At 43.3% G+C, this 18,654-nt stretch overlaps 1 protein-coding gene across 17 annotated transcripts in view; it reads right to left on the bottom strand.

Annotated features, from left to right (window-relative positions):
* Positions 1 to 18,654, bottom strand: part of ABLIM1 (actin binding LIM protein 1) — a 349,855-nt gene that overhangs the window by 121,038 nt on the left and 210,163 nt on the right. For all 17 annotated transcript variants that reach the window (XM_056530890.1, XM_056530886.1, XM_056530881.1 and 14 more), the window contains 2 exons: positions 15,795 to 15,921; positions 14,127 to 14,220 (listed from right to left, as the gene is read on the bottom strand). In XM_056530890.1, the coding sequence (XP_056386865.1) occupies positions 14,127 to 14,220; positions 15,795 to 15,921 (221 nt within the window). The remainder of the gene's footprint in view (positions 1 to 14,126; positions 14,221 to 15,794; positions 15,922 to 18,654) is intronic.

Here is an 18,654-nt window from a genome sequence, read left to right as displayed (position 1 = left end):
TGAAGGTGAATCCCTTATGTCATAGAGGCCATTGTGTCCTATAGAGGTGAATCCCCTTATGTCATAGAGGCCATTGTGTCCTATAGAGGTGAATCCCCTTATGTCATAGAGGTCATTGTGTCCTATAGAGGTGAATCCCCTTATGTCATAGAGGCCATTGTGTCCTATAGAGGTGAATCCCCATATGTCATAGAGGCCATTGTGTCCTATAGAGGTAAATCCCCTTATGTCATAGAGGCCATTGTGTCCTATAGAGGTGAATCCCCTTATGTCATAGAGACCATTGTGTCCTATAGAGGTGAATCCCCTTATGTCATAGAGGTCATTGTGTCCTATAGAGGTGAATCCCCTTATGTCATAGAGGTCATTGTGTCCTATAGAGGTGAATCCCCTTATGTCATAGAGGTCATTGTGTCCTATAGAGGTGAATCCCCTTATGTCATAGAGGTCATTGTGTCCTATAGAGGTGAATCTCCTTATGTCATAGAGGCCATTGTGTCCTATAGAGGTGAATCCCCTTATGTCATAGAGGCCATTGTGTCCTATAGAGGTGAACCCCCTTATGTCATAGAGGCCATTGTGTCCTATAGAGGTGAATCCCCTTATGTCATAGAGGTCATTGTGTCCTATAGAGATGAATCTCCTTATGTCATAGAGACCATTGTGTCCTATAGAGGTGAATCCCCTTATGTCATAGAGGTCATTGTGTCCTATAGAGGTGAATCCCCTTATGTCATAGAGGTCATTGTGTCCTATAGAGGTGAATCCCCTTATGTCATAGAGGTCATTGTGTCCTATAGAGGTGAATCCCCTTATGTCATAGAGGTCATTGTGTCCTATAGAGGTGAATCTCCTTATGTCATAGAGGCCATTGTGTCCTATAGAGGTGAATCCCCTTATGTCATAGAGGCCATTGTGTCCTATAGAGGTGAACCCCCTTATGTCATAGAGGCCATTGTGTCCTATAGAGGTGAATCCCTTATGTCATAGAGGCCATTGTGTCCTATAGAGGTGAATCCCCTTGTGTCATAGAGGCCATTGTGTCCTATAGAGGTGAATCCCCTTATGTCATAGAGGTCATTGTGTCCTATAGAGGTGAATTCCCTTATGTCATAGAGACCATTGTGTCCTATGAAGGTGAATCCCTTATGTCATAGAGGCCATTGTGTCCTATAGAGGTGAATCCCCTTATGTCATAGAGGCCATTGTGTCCTATAGAGGTGAATCCCCTTATGTCATAGAGGTCATTGTGTCCTATAGAGGTGAATCCCCTTATGTCATAGAGGCCATTGTGTCCTATAGAGGTGAATCCCCATATGTCATAGAGGCCATTGTGTCCTATAGAGGTAAATCCCCTTATGTCATAGAGGCCATTGTGTCCTATAGAGGTGAATCCCCTTATGTCATAGAGACCATTGTGTCCTATAGAGGTGAATCCCCTTATGTCATAGAGGTCATTGTGTCCTATAGAGGTGAATCCCCTTATGTCATAGAGGTCATTGTGTCCTATAGAGGTGAATCCCCTTATGTCATAGAGGTCATTGTGTCCTATAGAGGTGAATCCCCTTATGTCATAGAGGTCATTGTGTCCTATAGAGGTGAATCTCCTTATGTCATAGAGGCCATTGTGTCCTATAGAGGTGAATCCCCTTATGTCATAGAGGCCATTGTGTCCTATAGAGGTGAACCCCCTTATGTCATAGAGGCCATTGTGTCCTATAGAGGTGAATCCCCTTATGTCATAGAGGTCATTGTGTCCTATAGAGATGAATCTCCTTATGTCATAGAGGTCATTGTGTCCTATAGAGGTGAATCCCCTTATGTCATAGAGGCCATTGTGTCCTATAGAGGTGAATCCCCTTATGTCATAGAGGTCATTGTGTCCTATAGAGGTGAATCCCCTTATGTCATAGAGGCCATTGTGTCCTATAGAGGTGAATCCCCTTATGTCAGAGACCATTGTGTCCTATAGAGGTGAATCCCCTTATGTCATAGAGGCCATTGTGTCCTATAGAGGTGAATCCCCTTATGTCATAGAGACCATTGTGTCATATAGAGGTGAATCCCCTTATGTCATAGAGGCCATTGTGTCCTATAGAGGTGAATCCCCTTATGTCAGAGACCATTGTGTCCTATAGAGGTGAATCTCCTTCTGTCATAGAGGCCATTGTGTCCTATAGAGGTGAATCCCTTATGTCATAGAGGCCATTGTGTCCTATAGAGGTGAATCCCCTTATGTCATAGAGGCCATTGTGTCCTATAGAGGTGAATCCCCTTACGTCATAGAGGCCATTGTGTCCTATAGAGGGGAATCACCTTATGTCATAGAGACCATTGTGTCCTATAGAGGTGAATCTCCTTATGTCATAGAGGCCATTGTGTCCTATAGAGGTGAATCCCCTTATGTCATAGAGGTCATTGTGTCCTATAGAGGGGAATCTCCTTATGTCATAGAGACCATTGTGTCCTATAGAGGTGAATCCCCTTATGTCAGAGACCATTGTGTCCTATAGAGGTGAATCCCCTTATGTCATGGAGGCCATTGTGTCCTATAAAGGTGAATCCCTTATGTCATAGAGGCCATTGTGTCCTATAGAGGTGAATCCCCTTATGTCATAGAGGTCATTGTGTCCTATAGAGGTGAATCCCTTATGTCATAGAGGTCATTGTGTCCTATAGAGGTGAATCCCCTTATGTCATAGAGGCCATTGTGTCCTATAGAGGTGAATCCCCTTGTGTCATAGAGGCCATTGTGTCCTATAGAGGTGAATCCCCTTATGTCATAGAGGCCATTGTGTCCTATAGAGGTGAATCACCTTATGTCATAGAGGCCATTGTGTCCTATAGAGGTGAATCCCCTTGTGTCATAGAGGCCATTGTGTCCTATAGAGGTGAATCCCCTTATGTCATAGAGGTCATTGTGTCCTATAGAGGTGAATCCCCTTATGTCATAGAGACCATTGTGTCCTATGAAGGTGAATCCCTTATGTCATAGAGGTCATTGTGTCCTATAGAGGTGAATCCCCTTATGTCATAGAGGTCATTGTGTCCTATAGAGGTGAATCCCTTATGTCATAGAGGCCATTGTGTCCTATAGAGGTGAATCTCCTTATGTCATAGAGGTCATTGTGTCCTATAGAGATGAATCCCCTTATGTCATAGAGGTCATTGTGTCCTATAGAGGTGAATCCCCTTATGTCATAGAGGCCATTGTGTCCTATAGAGGTGAATCCCCTTATGTCATAGAGGTCATTGTGTCCTATAGAGGTGAATCTCCTTATGTCATAGAGACCATTGTGTCCTATAGAGGTGAATCCACTTATGTCATAGAGGTCATTGTGTCCTATAGAGGTGAATCCCCTTATGTCATAGAGGTCATTGTGTCCTATAGAGGTGACCCCCCCCCCTTATGTCATAGAGGTCATTTTGTCCTATAGAGGTGAATCCCCTTATGTCATAGAGGTCATTGTGTCCTATAGAGGTGAATCCCCTTATGTCATAGAGACCATTGTGTCCTATAGAGGTGACCCCCTTATGTCATAGAGGTCATTGTGTCCTATAGAGGTGAATCCCCTTATGTCATAGAGGTCATTATGTCCTATAGAGGTGAATCCCCTTATGTCATAGAGGTCATTGTGTCCTATAGAGGTGAATCCCCTTATGTCATAGAGGCCATTGTGTCCTATAGAGGTGAATCCCCTTATGTCATAGAGGTCATTGTGTCCTATAGAGGTGAATCCCCTTATGTCATAGAGGTCATTGTGTCCTATAGAGGTGAATCCCCTTATGTCATAGAGGTCATTGTGTCCTATAGAGGTGAATCCCCTTATGTCATAGAGGCCATTGTGTCCTATAGAGGTGAATCCCCTTATGTCATAGAGGCCATTGTGTCCAATAGAGATGAATCCCCTTATGTCATAGAGGCCATTGTGTCCTATAGAGGTGAATCCCCTTATGTCATAGAGGTCAATGTGTCCTATAGAGGTGAATCCCCTTATGTCATAGAGGCCATTGTGTCCTATAGAGGTGAATCCCCTTATGTCATAGAGGCCATTGTGTCCTATAGAGGTGAATCCCCTTATGTCATAGAGGCCATTGTGTCCTATAGAGGTGAATCCCCTTATGTCATAGAGACCATTGTGTCATATAGAGGTGAATCCCCTTATGTCATAGAGGTCATTGTGTCCTATAGAGGTGAATCCCCTTATGTCATAGAGGTCATTGTGTCCTATAGAGGTGAATCCCCTTATGTCATAGAGGCCATTGTGTCCTATAGAGGTGAATCCCCTTATGTCATAGAGGCCATTGTGTCCTATAGAGGGGAATCACCTTATGTCATAGAGGCCATTATGTCCTATAGAGGTGAATCCCCTTATGTCATAGAGGCCATTGTGTCCTATAGAGGTGAATCCCTTATGTCATAGAGGCCATTGTGTCCTAGGTTTGGGGTCTATCGAACATGATGGCTCTCTATGCTATGCAGATTGTCCCCCATCGCCTGATTTATTACCATCATTTACAAAATATACAACTCATATATGCTGCACTTGGCCAAAGACAAATTACTAAACTCAAAAAAATGTCATAATTATTATTCTTTATTATTTCCTCTCCAGATTGTTACTTACAGCACACCTGTCACGTCTTCTATACTTGTTAAACTGGTGACACAGCACAGAAGGAGTTAACAAGCTTATGCCAGGAATAGCTTTCTCTGTAGATTCCGTAGATTTATATCCATAAAAAAATATTTTTTATATCGTGTCCAGGACAGATGCACTTTAAGAGGAATATGTCAGCGCTGCATCATGCTCAGAGCTTAAGTGTCAAGGAGGCAGTGCCAGGCCGCATCATGCATGCCTCCTCACTCCCCCACCCCTCCATGCCTTGGCTGATTGCTGTACAGGGCTTGTGTGTCTCCTGATCTCCCATTGAGATGCATGGAGGGAAAGTTCCAGGAGAGCCAAAGCTCTGTGCAGGAAATTGCGGTGGCTCCCAGCAGGCGGCCCACACGCGAACAGCCACTTTTCCCCTATCCTGTGTATAGAGGATCAGTTACTTTTCGCCACAAAATTCCCTTAATACCCATCTGCCAAAACCTGATGTAGAAACACAGATACAGGTTGTAACACAACAAACAACAGCATAACACAAAATGTTTTTGGACAGAGAATCCCCCCTGTCCGGCAGAGGTTTTACCCTGGAGATGGCACTTTACTGCGTCACTATGAACCAATTATCTGGTCAGTGCCCATAAAAACTCTCAAAGATAAAGTGCAGTGGTATAAGGATGACAGAACACTGAACAAGCAGGGAGTGCAGAAAGGTTTTAGTTCTCAAGCCTGCAGAATAGTGAGTGCAGCTCTGGAGTAAAATACAGGATATAACTCAGGATCAGTACAGGATAAGTAATGTAATGTATATACACAGTGACTCCACCAGCAGAATAGTGAGTACAGCTCTGGGGTATAATACAGGATATAACTCAGGATCAGTACAGGATAAGTAATGTAATGTATGTACACAGTGACTCCACCAGCAGAATAGTGAGTACAGCTCTGGAGTATAATACAGGATATAACTCAGGATCAGTACAGGATAAGTAATGTAATGTATGTACACAGTGACCTCCCCAGCAGAATAGTGAGTACAGCTCTGGAGCATAATACAGGATATAACTCAGGATCAGTACAGGAAAAGTAATGCAATGTATGTACACAATGACCTCACCAGCAGAATAGTGAGTGCAGCTCTGGAGTATAATACAGGATATAACTCAGGATCAGTACAGGATAAGTAATGTAATGTATGTACACAGTGACCTCACCAGCAGAATAGTGAGTACAGCTCTGGAGTATAATACAGGATATAACTCAGGATCAGTACAGGAAAAGTAATGTAATGTATGTACACAGGGACCTCACCAGCAGAATAGTGAGTACAGCTCTGGAGTATAATACAGGATATAACTCAGGATCAGTACAGGATAAGTAATTTAATGTATATACACAGTGACCTCACCAGCAGAATAGTGAGTACAGCTCTGGAGTATAATACAGGATATAACTCAGGATCAGTACAGGATAAGTAATTTAATGTATATACACAGTGACCTCACCAGCAGAATAGTGAGTGCAGCTCTGGAGTATAATACAGGATATAACTCAGGATCAGAAAAGGATAAGTAATGTAATGTATGTACACAGTGACCTCACCAGCAGAATAGTGAGTACAGCTCTGGAGTATAATACAGGATATAACTCAGGATCAGTAAAGGATAAGTAATGTAATGTATGTACACAGTGACCTCACCAGCAGAATAGTGAGTACAGCTCTGGAGAATAATACAGGATATAACTCAGGATCAGTACAGGATAAGTAATGTAATGTATGTACACAGTGACCCCACCAGCAGAATAGTGAGTACAGCTCTGGAGTATAATACAGGATATAACTCAGGATCAGTACAGGATAAGTAATGTAATGTATGTACACAGTGACCCCCTCCAGCAGAATAGTGAGTGCAGCTCTAGAGTATAATAAGGCAGCTATAAAGTGACAGGTGCAGTTCACAGGATTCATACAATTCAATGAATTCATTCAGGTCGCAGCTGTAGCGCTATAGAAGTCTCCATGTAGCTCAGCGATCAGGTGTAACACGAGCCCCTTAGGACAGACCTAACATTTCTGTAGTTATGATGATTGATCACCAGGTGGCGATGCTCCATGGGAAACAAGAAAACAACATGGCAGCTTTCACTCAAGAGACGAGACTGAATTACTGTACATAGGAAATGTAAATCTTACCATGAGCTTGAATGGATTCATGTCTGGAGGCAGCACAGAGGTGTCTGGCAGAGGCTACATGAGAATGACAATGGCCTCCACCTCGCAGGTTTCTGGCTGAGTAATCTTGGTATCTCCTTGTAAATTACCGAACATCTGGACAACACGCCATAAATACTCCCGCAGTAAAAGTGCGCTTATTATGGGTTCGGTTCTGTATGAGCGCCACACCCACAACACGAAATATGACAGCGAGTCATCACCGCCCCGAGCAGACATTAATTCATTACTTCTCCCAACATTGTATCCAGGACATAGGATTGTTAGACTGTAAGATATCAATGACGTCGCCCCTTTAAATTCTAGGAGCCCCAATAGATTACAGAATGCAAGTCTTCTTACCCAGGACCCCCATAGATCAAAGCCTCACCTCCCCCAGGACCCCCATAGATCACAGCCTCACCTCCCCCAGGACCCCATAGATCACAGCCTCACCTCCCCCAGGACCCCCCATAAATCACAGCCTCACCTCCCCCAGGACCCCCATAGATCACAGCCCCACCTCCCCCAGGACCCCCCATAGATCACAGCCTCACCTCCCCCAGGACCCCATAGATCACAGCCTCACCTCCCCCAGGACCCCCCATAAATCACAGCCTCACCTCCCCCAGGACCCCCATAGATCACAGCCCCACCTCCCCCAGGACCCCCCATAGATCACAGCCTCACCTCCCCCAGGACCCCCCTAGATCACAGCCTCACCTCCCCCCCCCCGGACCCCCCTAGATCACAGCCTCACCTCCCCCCCCCCCCCCGGACCCCCCTAGATCACAGCCTCACCTCCCCCCCCCCCGGACCCCCCTAGATCACAGCCTCACCTCCCCCGGACCCCCCTAGATCACAGCCTCACCTCCCCCAGGACCCCCATAGATCACAGTCTCACCTGCCCCAGGACCCCCCTAGATCACAGCCTCACCTCCCCCCCATAACCCTCCAGAGCTGTGCTCACAATCCTGCAGCTACAGAGCTGAACTCTCCCAGCATGCCCTGCTTGTTCATTGTCTGCACACTGCCTCCAGTATTTATTACATTGGGCCACAAATAACTTTACGGTTTCATCACATAATTGTTCTGTAGTTTAATGAGCAAAACCGAAATAAAACGGAAGCGGAAAACACCCAAAATAATCACCGCTGTCCTGCTGCGCAAATCAGGACGCTGTGATGTCATACGTAACCCTTTACACCCCGAAGCATAATCAGCAGATCGAGGTCACCTTGGTCATATACTGGGGACCCCTGAAAAGCTGCACCAAATACTTGTCACAGCTGAGGATCTGTTACAAAGCAGACAATCCTCTGTGAGCTCATATTAGCACAAATATGACTTGATACGTTTTTGATACTTTGGGGGCAAAAGAGAACATTTCCATTCACTGACAGGACTCACTTTGCACATACTGGAGAAGACATGCTGGGAGTTGTAGTTTTGCAACAGCTGGAGAGCCCAAAGTTGTAAAACTTTGCTCTAGCAAAATGTTTCCCAACCAGGGTGCCTCCAGCTGTTGCTAAACTTACAACTCTCAGCTTGTCATAACTGCCAAAGACACTACAGCTGTTGCAAGACTGCTCTCAGGGCATGATGGGAGTTATAGTCCTGCAACAACTAGAGAGCCTGCAGCAATCAGGAAAGGCTGATAGCTGCAGTCTTGCAACAGCTGAAGTATGTGACAGTCAGGGCATGCTGGGAGTTGTAGTTTTGCAAAAGCTGGAGAGGGCACGCTGGGAGTTGTAGCTTTGCAAGAACTAGAGAAACATTAGCTATCAGGACATGCTGGGAGTTGTAGTTTTGCAACAGCTGGAGAGCAACAGGTTGTAGAACTTTGCTTTAGGGAAATGTTCCCTAACCAGGGTGCCTCCAGCTGTTGCAAAACTACAACTTCCGGCCTGTCCAGACAGCCAACTACATGCAGGGAGTTGTAGTTTTGCCACAGCTGGAGGCACCCTGGTAAGGGAACATTTCCCTAGCGCAAAGTTCTACAACCTAAGGCTCTCCAGCTGTTGCAAGACTACAAATCCCAGCATCTCCTGAGAGCAGTCTTGCAACAGCTGTAGTGTCTTTGACATCCATGGCATGCTGGGAGTTGTAGTTTTGCAACAGCTGGAGAGACACAAGTCGTAAAACTTTGCTCTAGGGAAATGTTTCCCAACCAGGGTGCCTCCAGCTGTTGCAAAACTACAACTCCCAACATGCCATAAATGTCAAAGACACTACAGCTGTTGCAAGACTGCTCTCAGGACATGCTGGGAGTTGTAGTCTTGCAACAGCTGGAGAGCCACAGGTTGTAGAACTTTGCACTACGGAAATGTTCCCTTACCAGGGTTCCTCCAGCTGTTGCAAAACTACAACTTCCAGCATCTCCAGACAGCCAACAACATGCTGGGAGTTATAGTTTTGCAACAGCTGGAGAGCCACAAGTCATAAGACTTTGCTCTAGGGAAAGGTTTCCCAAACAGGGTGCCTCCAGCTGTTGCAAAACCACAACTCCCAACATGCCATAAATGTCAAAGACACTACAGCTGTTGCAAGACTGCTCTCAGGACATGCTGGGAGTTGTAGTCTTGCAACAGCTGGAGAGCCACAGGTCGTAGAACTCTGCGCTAGGGAAATGTTCCCTTACCAGGGTGCCTCCAGCTGTTGCAAAACTCCAACTCCCAGCATGCCCGGACAGCCAAAGGCTGTCCGGGCATGCTGGGAGTTGTAGTTTTGCAACAGCTGGAGAGCCCAAGGCTGGGGAGACCATAGGGTGACAGACTGATGGAAGTATACAGTATATACTATATATCTCAGCATATATATATATATATATATATATATATATATACACACACACACACACATATACACAAGCTCCAGGATACAATGTAACATCCATATGTAAACACTGGGATCTGACGGTGGGAAATCTCCCATAGAGAACAAGCAGGAAATGGCCGATTCTCAACTATTTCTGGTCTGTGCTCTGAAGGGGTTCCAGGGAAGGGGCCCGGAACGGTATCACCATGGAAACGGAGGAATGGGGGGGGGGGGGGGGGGGGGGAGAATAAGTACACGTATAGGACATAGATTCGCAAGCAGCTGTGGATCTGAAGATGAAGAAGAATCTAAGAATAAAGCCGCGGGGAAAACCTGCGCGATACTTCATCCTCAGTAATAAAGTAACTAAAAAGTTAGGTAAAATGTCAAAACTCAAAATGTTCAATTTTTTTTGACATTTCTGACATTTTAGCTCTTGTATGATGTGGGGTCGGTACAGAGGGATCGTCCTTATTCACCTCCCCCTGAGACCACAGGTACAAGTGTATTTGGGATGGTGACGTACTGTAGGATAAAGTGGACCTGCACGTAGTGCACACACGGCTTCCTTTACCCTTAATTCTCTGGCCAATCACAGCACATACTCCTCTCTGCTATGCCATGACATAGTGATGGTAATAGTGCGCTGGACTGAACATGATGCATTGTGGGAAGGATTTACAGCCTAGCACCATAAATGACAAGAGAAGGAGTAAGAAGGTGCTGAAAATGAAAGAAACAGCGGGGGCACAGCAAGGAAGGGGTTACATCACAAAAGTAGCCCTGGTCTAAGCAGTGAACTGCTGCTGATAACAATGAAGACTAAAAAGCAGCAGAGAGGATTATCAAGTGATGACATTTCTCCTACAGACGATGCCCAATGATTGTTTATGTTGACATGAAACATTGGGGGACAGTCTGGCTTCATAAACAGAAGATCTTTAGAAAATATCAGTGGGATATACCACAAGATGATAGATAGATAGATAGATAGATAGATAGATAGATAGATAGATAGATAGATATGAGATAGATAGGTAGATAGATATGAGATGGAAAGATAGATATGAGATAGGTAGATAGATATGAGATAGATATGAGATAGATAGATATGAGATAGATATGAGATAGATAGATATGAGATAGATAGATATGAGATAGATAGATATGAGATGGATAGATAGATATGAGATAGATACATATGAGATAGATAGATAGATAAATAGATATGAGATAGATAGATATGAGATAGATAGATATGAGATAGATAGCTAGATAGATAGATAGATATGAGATAGATAGATAGATAGATAGATGATAGATAGATAGATATGAGATAGATAGATAGATAGATATGAGATAGATAGATATGAGATAGGTAGATAGATATGAGATGGATAGATAGATATGAGATAGATATGAGATAGATAGATAGATATGAGATGGATAGATAGATATGAGATAGATATGAGATAGATAGATATGAGATAGATGGATATGAGATAGATAGATATGAGATAGATAGATATGAGATAGATAGATATGAGATAGATAGATAGATATGAGATAGATAGATAGATATGAGATAGATAGATAGATATGAGATATATATGGTATAGATAGATATGAGATAGATAGATATAAGATAGATAGATATGAGATAGGTAGATATGAGATAGATAGATATGAGATAGATAGATATGAGATAGGTAGATAGATATGAGACAGGTAGATAGATATGAGATAGACAGATAGATTGATATGAGATAGATAGATATGAGAAAGATAGATATGAGATAGATAGATAGATATGCGATAGATAGATAGATATGAGATATAGTTATGAGATAGATATGGTATAGAAAGATAGATATGAGATAGATAGATAGATAGATATGAGATAGATAGATAGATATGAGATGGATATGAGAAAGATAGATATGAGATAGATATGGTATAGATAGATAGATATGAGATAGATAGATAGATATGAGATGATAGATAGATAGATATGAGATAGATAGATAGATAGATATGAGATAGATAGATAGATATGAGATAGATATATATGAGATAGATAGATATGATATGAGATAGATATGAGATAGATAGATATGAGATAGATAGATAGATATGAGATGATAGATAGATAGATATGAGATAGATAGATAGATAGATATGAGATAGATAGATAGATATGAGATAGATATAATATGAGATAGATAGATATGAGATAGATATGAGATAGATAGATATGAGATAGATAGATAGATATGAAATAGATAGATATGAGATAGATAGATAGATATGAGATAGATATGAGATAGAGATAGATATGAGATAGATAGATAGATATGAGATAGATAGATATGAGATCGATAGAGAAGAATATGATAGGTTTATGCTGCCATCTAGTGGTCATCCACTAAAAGCACATGTAAAATCCTGTAATACATTGTCATCTGTTGCCAGCAGCACGGAGTACACTGCCCTAGACTGGATTACTGCAGAAAAGTCTACAGCAAACCTGCCTAATAATCCACACAGACTTTGTTGCTGATTTGCTGTGGAAATATTGCACTGAATTGCTGCAGATTTTACCCTCCCATTGATCTCAGGGACGAAATCTGCAACACAATTGACAAGTTGCAGTTCCTAAAGTCCACACCGCAGGTCAATATCAGTCAGGAGCATGCTGGGAGTTGTAGTTTTGACACAGCTGGGGCCACCCTGCTTGGTAAACACTGCTTTGTGGATTTCTGACATTTGCAGTATGGTGCGGATTATAGTGTATGCTCTGTGCAGTTGCTTCCAGCATTCTATGTGTGTTTCCCAGTGCATTGTTGTAGTCAGTATTGTTTCTGGTCAGACCGGGCATGCTGGGAGTTGTAGTTTTGCAACAGCTGGGGGCACCCTGGTTGGTAAACCCTGCTTTATAGATTGCTGACATTTGCAATATGGTGTGGATTATAGTGTATGTTCCATGCAGTTGTTTTCAGCATTCTATGTTTGTTTCCTAGCGCCATCAATTTTGTTTCTAGTCAGTCTGGGCATGCTGGTAGTTGTAGTTTTGCAATAGCTGAATGCACCCTGTTGGTAAAGCCAGCTTTATAGTGCTGACTTTTGCAGTATGGTGCGGGTTTTAGTACCCTGTTGGTAAACACTGCTTTATAGATTGCTGACTTTTGCAGTATGGTGCGGATCACAGTGTATATTCCGTGCAGTTGTTTCCAGCATTCTATGTGTGTGTTTCCTAGTGTCATGTGTGTCAGTTTTGTTTCTAGTCAGTATGGCCATGCTGAGAGTTGTAGTTTTGCAACAGCTGGGGTCACCCTGGTTGGAAAACACTGCTTTATAGATTGCTGACTTTTGCAGTATGGTGCGGATTATAGTACCCGGTTGGTAAACACTGCTTTATAGATTGCTGACTTTTGCAGTATGGTGCGGATTATAGTGTATGCTCTGGGCAGTTGTTTCCAGCATTCTATGAGTGTTGGGAGTTGTAGTTTCACAACATCTGGTGGGCCACTGCACTAACGGGACATCTTTCGAAAGAGACGGAGCCGAGAAATGAAACATACGAATAAACTGTAACTGTGAAACACAAACCTGGACACTGCTGCCCCTGCTGGTCACATATGGTAATACACCTTCCATTCACATATGATCTTGCACAATATTGCCAAATCTCCGCCAATATATTATGTTTTGCAGTAACGCCGTTGCGAAACTTATAAAATATGAGATACATCTGCCGCCCAGCCATTAAGATCATTCTGGAAGCAATTAAAATCCTCACAGCGACTAAATAACATTGACCGCAGACCAAGAGGACGAGCAGTGGTCTCCAAACGGTGGACCTCCAGATGTTGCAAAACTACAACTCCCAGCATGCCCGGACAGCCAACGGCTGTCCGGGCATGCTGGGAGTTGTAGTTTTGCAACATCTGGAGGTCCGCAGTTTGTGACCTCAATGGACATCTCTACTACCCCCCATAGAGGCCAAAACAGTGTCCTATTGGGCCACACGTCCCCAAAACTGGACAATGGAAGAACATTGTCTGGTCTGAGGAGTCTCCATTCCAGCTGCGAAAATATTTCCATTCACTGACAACAAGCAGAGACCTTACAACATGGAAGAACCAAAACACACGTAGGCCTCAATTATCAAAACTGTCTTTGTTGTCCATAGCAACCAGTCCAGTTACCAGCGGGATCTACGAAATGAAAGCTGCAGTCTGATTGGTTGCTATGGGCAACAAGGAGAGGGGCATGCCTGAAGGAAGTATGTTATTCTTGTTGCCCAGAGCGACTGATTTTAGCGCAAGATTCATTTTGAAAGTGAAAGTAAAACGTGAACTGGTTGCCATGGGCAACAAAGAGTGTATATTGTAACGTTAGAGAACTGCTCATTATACGATGACGAAGCTTCATGTAGTTGGGAATGGACGGCGGCCATGACGGTATCATTTAGGATCACTGACCTCCAGCACCTTCCCTGTGATGAACTGGTGACAGGCCTCACACTTCACCCCGAACAACACCTGGTAATCCTTCTCACAGTACGGCGAGCCGTCCCTGCCGAAAACACAAAGGTATATAAGTCAGTGATGTCATACAGGGGGCGGGGCTCTGATCACATGTCATTATAGTACTATTATATTATATCAGTGATGTCATACAGGGGGCGGGGCTCTGAACGCATGTCATTATATTACTATTATATTATATCAGTGATGTCATACAGGGGGCGGGGCTCTGGTCACATGTCATTATATTACTATTATATTATATCAGTGATGTCATACAGGGGGCGGGGCTCTGGTCAAATGTTATTATAGTACTACTATTTTATATCATGTCATACAGGGGGCGGGGCTGTGATCACATGTCATTATATTACTATTATATTATATCAGTGATGTGATACAATGGGCGGGGCTGTGATCACATATTATTATATTATATCAGTGATGTCATACAGGGGGCGGGGCTGTGATCACATATCATTATATTACTATTATATTATAGCAGTGATGTCATACAGGGGGCGGGGCTGTGATCACATGTCATTATATTACTATTATATTATATCAGTGATGCCATACAGGGGGCGGGGCTGTGCTCACATGTCATTATATTACTATTATATCAGTGATGTCATACAGGGGGCAGGGCTGTGATCACATGTCATTATATTACTATTATATCAATGATGCCATACAGGGGGCGGGGCTGTGCTCACATGTCATTATATTACTATTATATCAGTGATGTCATACAGGGGGCGGGGCTGTGCTCACATGTCATTATATTACTATTATATTATATCAGTGATGTCATACAGGGGGCGGGGCTGTGATCACATGTCATTATATTACTATTATATCAGTGATGTCATACAGGGGGCAGGTCTGTGATCACATGTCATTATATTACTATTATATCAATGATGCCATACAGGGGGCGGGGCTGTGCTCACATGTCATTATATTACTATTATATCAGTGATGTCATACAGGGGGCGGGGCTGTGCTCACATGTCATTATATTACTATTATATCAGTGATGTCATACAGGGGGCGGGGCTGTGATCACGTCATTATATTATTATTATATCAATGATGCCATACAGGGGGCGGGGCTATGATCACATGTCATTATATTACTATTATATCAGTGATGTCATACATGGGCGGGGCTATGATCACATGTCATTATATTACTATTATATTATGTCAGTGATGTCATACAGGGGGTGGGGCTGTGATCACATGTCATTATATTACTATTATATTATATCAGTGATGTCATACAGGGGACGGGCTGTGATCACATGTCATTATATTACTATTATATTATATCAGTGATGTCATACAGGGGGTGGGGCTGTGATCACATGTCATTATATTATATCAGTGATGTCATACAGGGGGCAGGGCTGTGATCACATGTCATTATATTACTATTATATTATATCAGTGATGTCATACAGGGGCGGGGCTGTGGTTGTCAGCAGTAATAAATTAATCTCTTTCTGTAGTATAAGGTGTGTGGATATCTTGAGCAGGTACTGTATGTATATACAGTGATCAGGAGATGATGGGTGGAGTCATCCTCTCCCGTCACATTATAACGCTATAATCTCTTACTTGCTGATATATTCTCCGGTCAGGACTTTGCCGCAGGATTTGCACTTGAAGCATCCCAGATGCCACTGCTTGTCCAGGGCCAGTAACGCTTGTCCGTTCTTAATGTCTCTGCCGCAGCCCGAACAGCCTGCAAAGCAAAATACGCCACAAAATCATCACATGTGACGACAACAAAAACACATAAATCACAACCAACATCATGAGGCAAAATATTACACAGATACGTCCACTAGGTGGCAGCACTGCACTAAAGGATCCAACGTGTCTGGTAGTAACACAACACGTCCATTAGATGGCAGCGGTGCACCACACAGGATCCCGAGCCGCACACAGTCATGCGGAATGTTTAGTGGGGTTCAGTATCTGGCGGAATGACGGTAACTATTTGCGATATTTAGGCAAATTGGCCAAATTTTGCAGCCAATCAGGTGTCAGTAACAAATCTCTACAGAACCACAAAGAACTGTCATTCAGGAGTCTGGGAAAGTTGGGTGACAACCCCTGGAGAGTTTTAATGATGGCTTGACTGGTTGGCACTAGACACCCCCAACCCTTCTGTCAGCATCTGCACCATTAACCCCTTAGCTTCCAGCACATGTTTGGAGCACCCCGGGGGCATGGTAGCCCCTCAGTCAGCCCCTATGCCCCATCACTAATAGGGGTTTATATATTTTTATCACTGACAATGAGAAACAATGATCCTGATCCAAAGAGCTGACAATCTACGGCTTGATAAACGAGTGGCGATTTTTTTTTTGTACTGGCGAGTTTTAGGGTTCACTCCCCTCCCCCCCCCCCCCCCATGCTGACTGGAGCGACATTTTTTCCCAGTGCGGCGGTCAGGCGCGGTGAGCAGATCTGCTATGACACGTTCCCTCTGTGTCCGCATCTAACTCTGTCACATTGCGTTTGACATGAGACGTCCAGCCACAGTCTGTGTCCGTCATCGCTAATCCTGGAGCCGCGCTGGGGGCCCAGTCTAATGAGGGAGGATGGGGCAGGGGGGTCACCGCGCTGCAGGGGGGGCTGCCATTACAGCCCCTGGTCAGTGGTATGATAGTAAGGAAGGGGAAACGCAGTCCTCACCCGGGACAAAATAATCTCCAGTGTTTCTATTTACAGTGGGGATCAAAAGTTTGGGCACCCCAGGTAAAAATTTGTATTAATGTGCATAAAGAAACCAAGGAAAGATGGAAAAATCTCCAAAAGGCATCAAATTACAGATTAGACATTCTTATAATATGTCAACAAAAGTTAAATTTTATTTCCATCATTTACACTTTCAAAATAACCGAAAACAAAATATGGCGTCTGCAAAAGTTTGGGCACCCTGCAGAGTTAATATTTTGTACTGCCCCCTTTGGCAAGTATCACAGCTTGTAAACACTTTTTGTAGCAGCCAAGAGTCTTTCAATTCTTGTTTGACGTATCTTTGCCCATTCTTCCTTACAAAAGTCTTCCAGTTCTTTGAGATTTCTGGGCTGTCTGTCACGCACTGCTCTTTTAAGGTCTATCCATAGATTTTCAATTATGTTGAGGTCAGGAGATTGTGAAGGCCATGGCAAAACCTTCAGTTTACGCCTCTTGATGTAATCCCCCGTGGATTTCGAGGTGTGTTTAGGATCATTATCCATTTGTAGAAGCCATCCTCTCTTTAACTTCAGCTTTTTCACAGATGGCATCAAGTTAGCATCCAAAATTTGAGATGTTCTCTGTGCCACTGGCTACAATACAACCCCAAAACATGATTGATCCACCCCCATGCTTAACAGTTGGACAGAGGTTCTTTTCATTAAATTCTGTTCCCCTTCTTCTCCAAACGTACCTTTGCTAATTCCGGCCAAAAAGTTCAATTTTAACCTCATCGGTCCACAGAACTTATTTCCAAAATGCATCAGGCTTGTCTATATGTTCATTTGCAAAGTTCAAACGCTGATTTTTGTGGTGAGGACGTAGAAGAGGTTTTCTTCTGATGAATCTTCCATGAAGACCATATTTGTACAAGTATCTCTTTATAGTGGAATAGTGTACCACAACTCCAGTGTCTGCTAGATCTTTCTGGAGGGATTGTGCAGTCAAACGTGGGTTTTGAATTGTTTTTCTCACAATCCTGCGAGCTGTTCTGTCTGATATTTTTCTTGGTCTTCCAGGTCTTGCTTTAACTTCCACTGTTCCTGATGACTGCCATTTCTTAATTACATTTCGAACAGAGGATATTGACATCTGAAAACGTTTTGCTATCTTCTTATAGCCTTCTCCAGCTTTGTGAGCGTCAACTATTTTCAGTTTCAGATTTCTAGACAACTGCTTAGAAGAACCCATGGTGCTGATTGTTGGGGCAAGGTCAGATGAGTCTGGGCATTTAAAATCTTTGAGATTGACATCACCTGGTCTTCCCAGATGATGATTGAGAACAATCCATGACACTGGCAGGTCTCATCTTCTGCAGGGTGCCCAAACTTTTGCAGATGCCATTTTTTTGTTTTCTGTTATTTTGAAAGTGTAAATGATGGAAATAAAATCTAACTTTTGTTGACATATTATAAGAATGTCTAATCTGTAATTTGATGCCTTTTGGAGATTTTTCCATCTTTCCTTGGCTTCTTTATGCACATAAAAAAAAAAAAAAATCCTGGGGTGCCCAAACTTTTGATCCCCACTGTAGGAGCCTGGAAAAGCTGAGTGTCCACCAATATGGCAACCTCTGCAGTTCCTAGAACAGTGGTCTCCAATCTGTGGCCCTTCAGATATTGAAAAACTACATCTCCCAGCATGCCCAGACAGCCGTTGGCTGTCCGGGCATGCTGGTAATTATAGTTTTGCAATATCTGGAGGCACCCTAGTTGCTAAACACTACTTT

The sequence above is a fragment of the Hyla sarda genome, chromosome 7 (genome assembly GCF_029499605.1).
Source record: "Hyla sarda isolate aHylSar1 chromosome 7, aHylSar1.hap1, whole genome shotgun sequence".
Lineage (NCBI taxonomy): Eukaryota > Metazoa > Chordata > Amphibia > Anura > Hylidae > Hyla > Hyla sarda.
The sequence above is the reverse complement of the archived record's forward strand: the minus strand, read 5'-3'. Positions and strand labels throughout refer to the sequence as shown.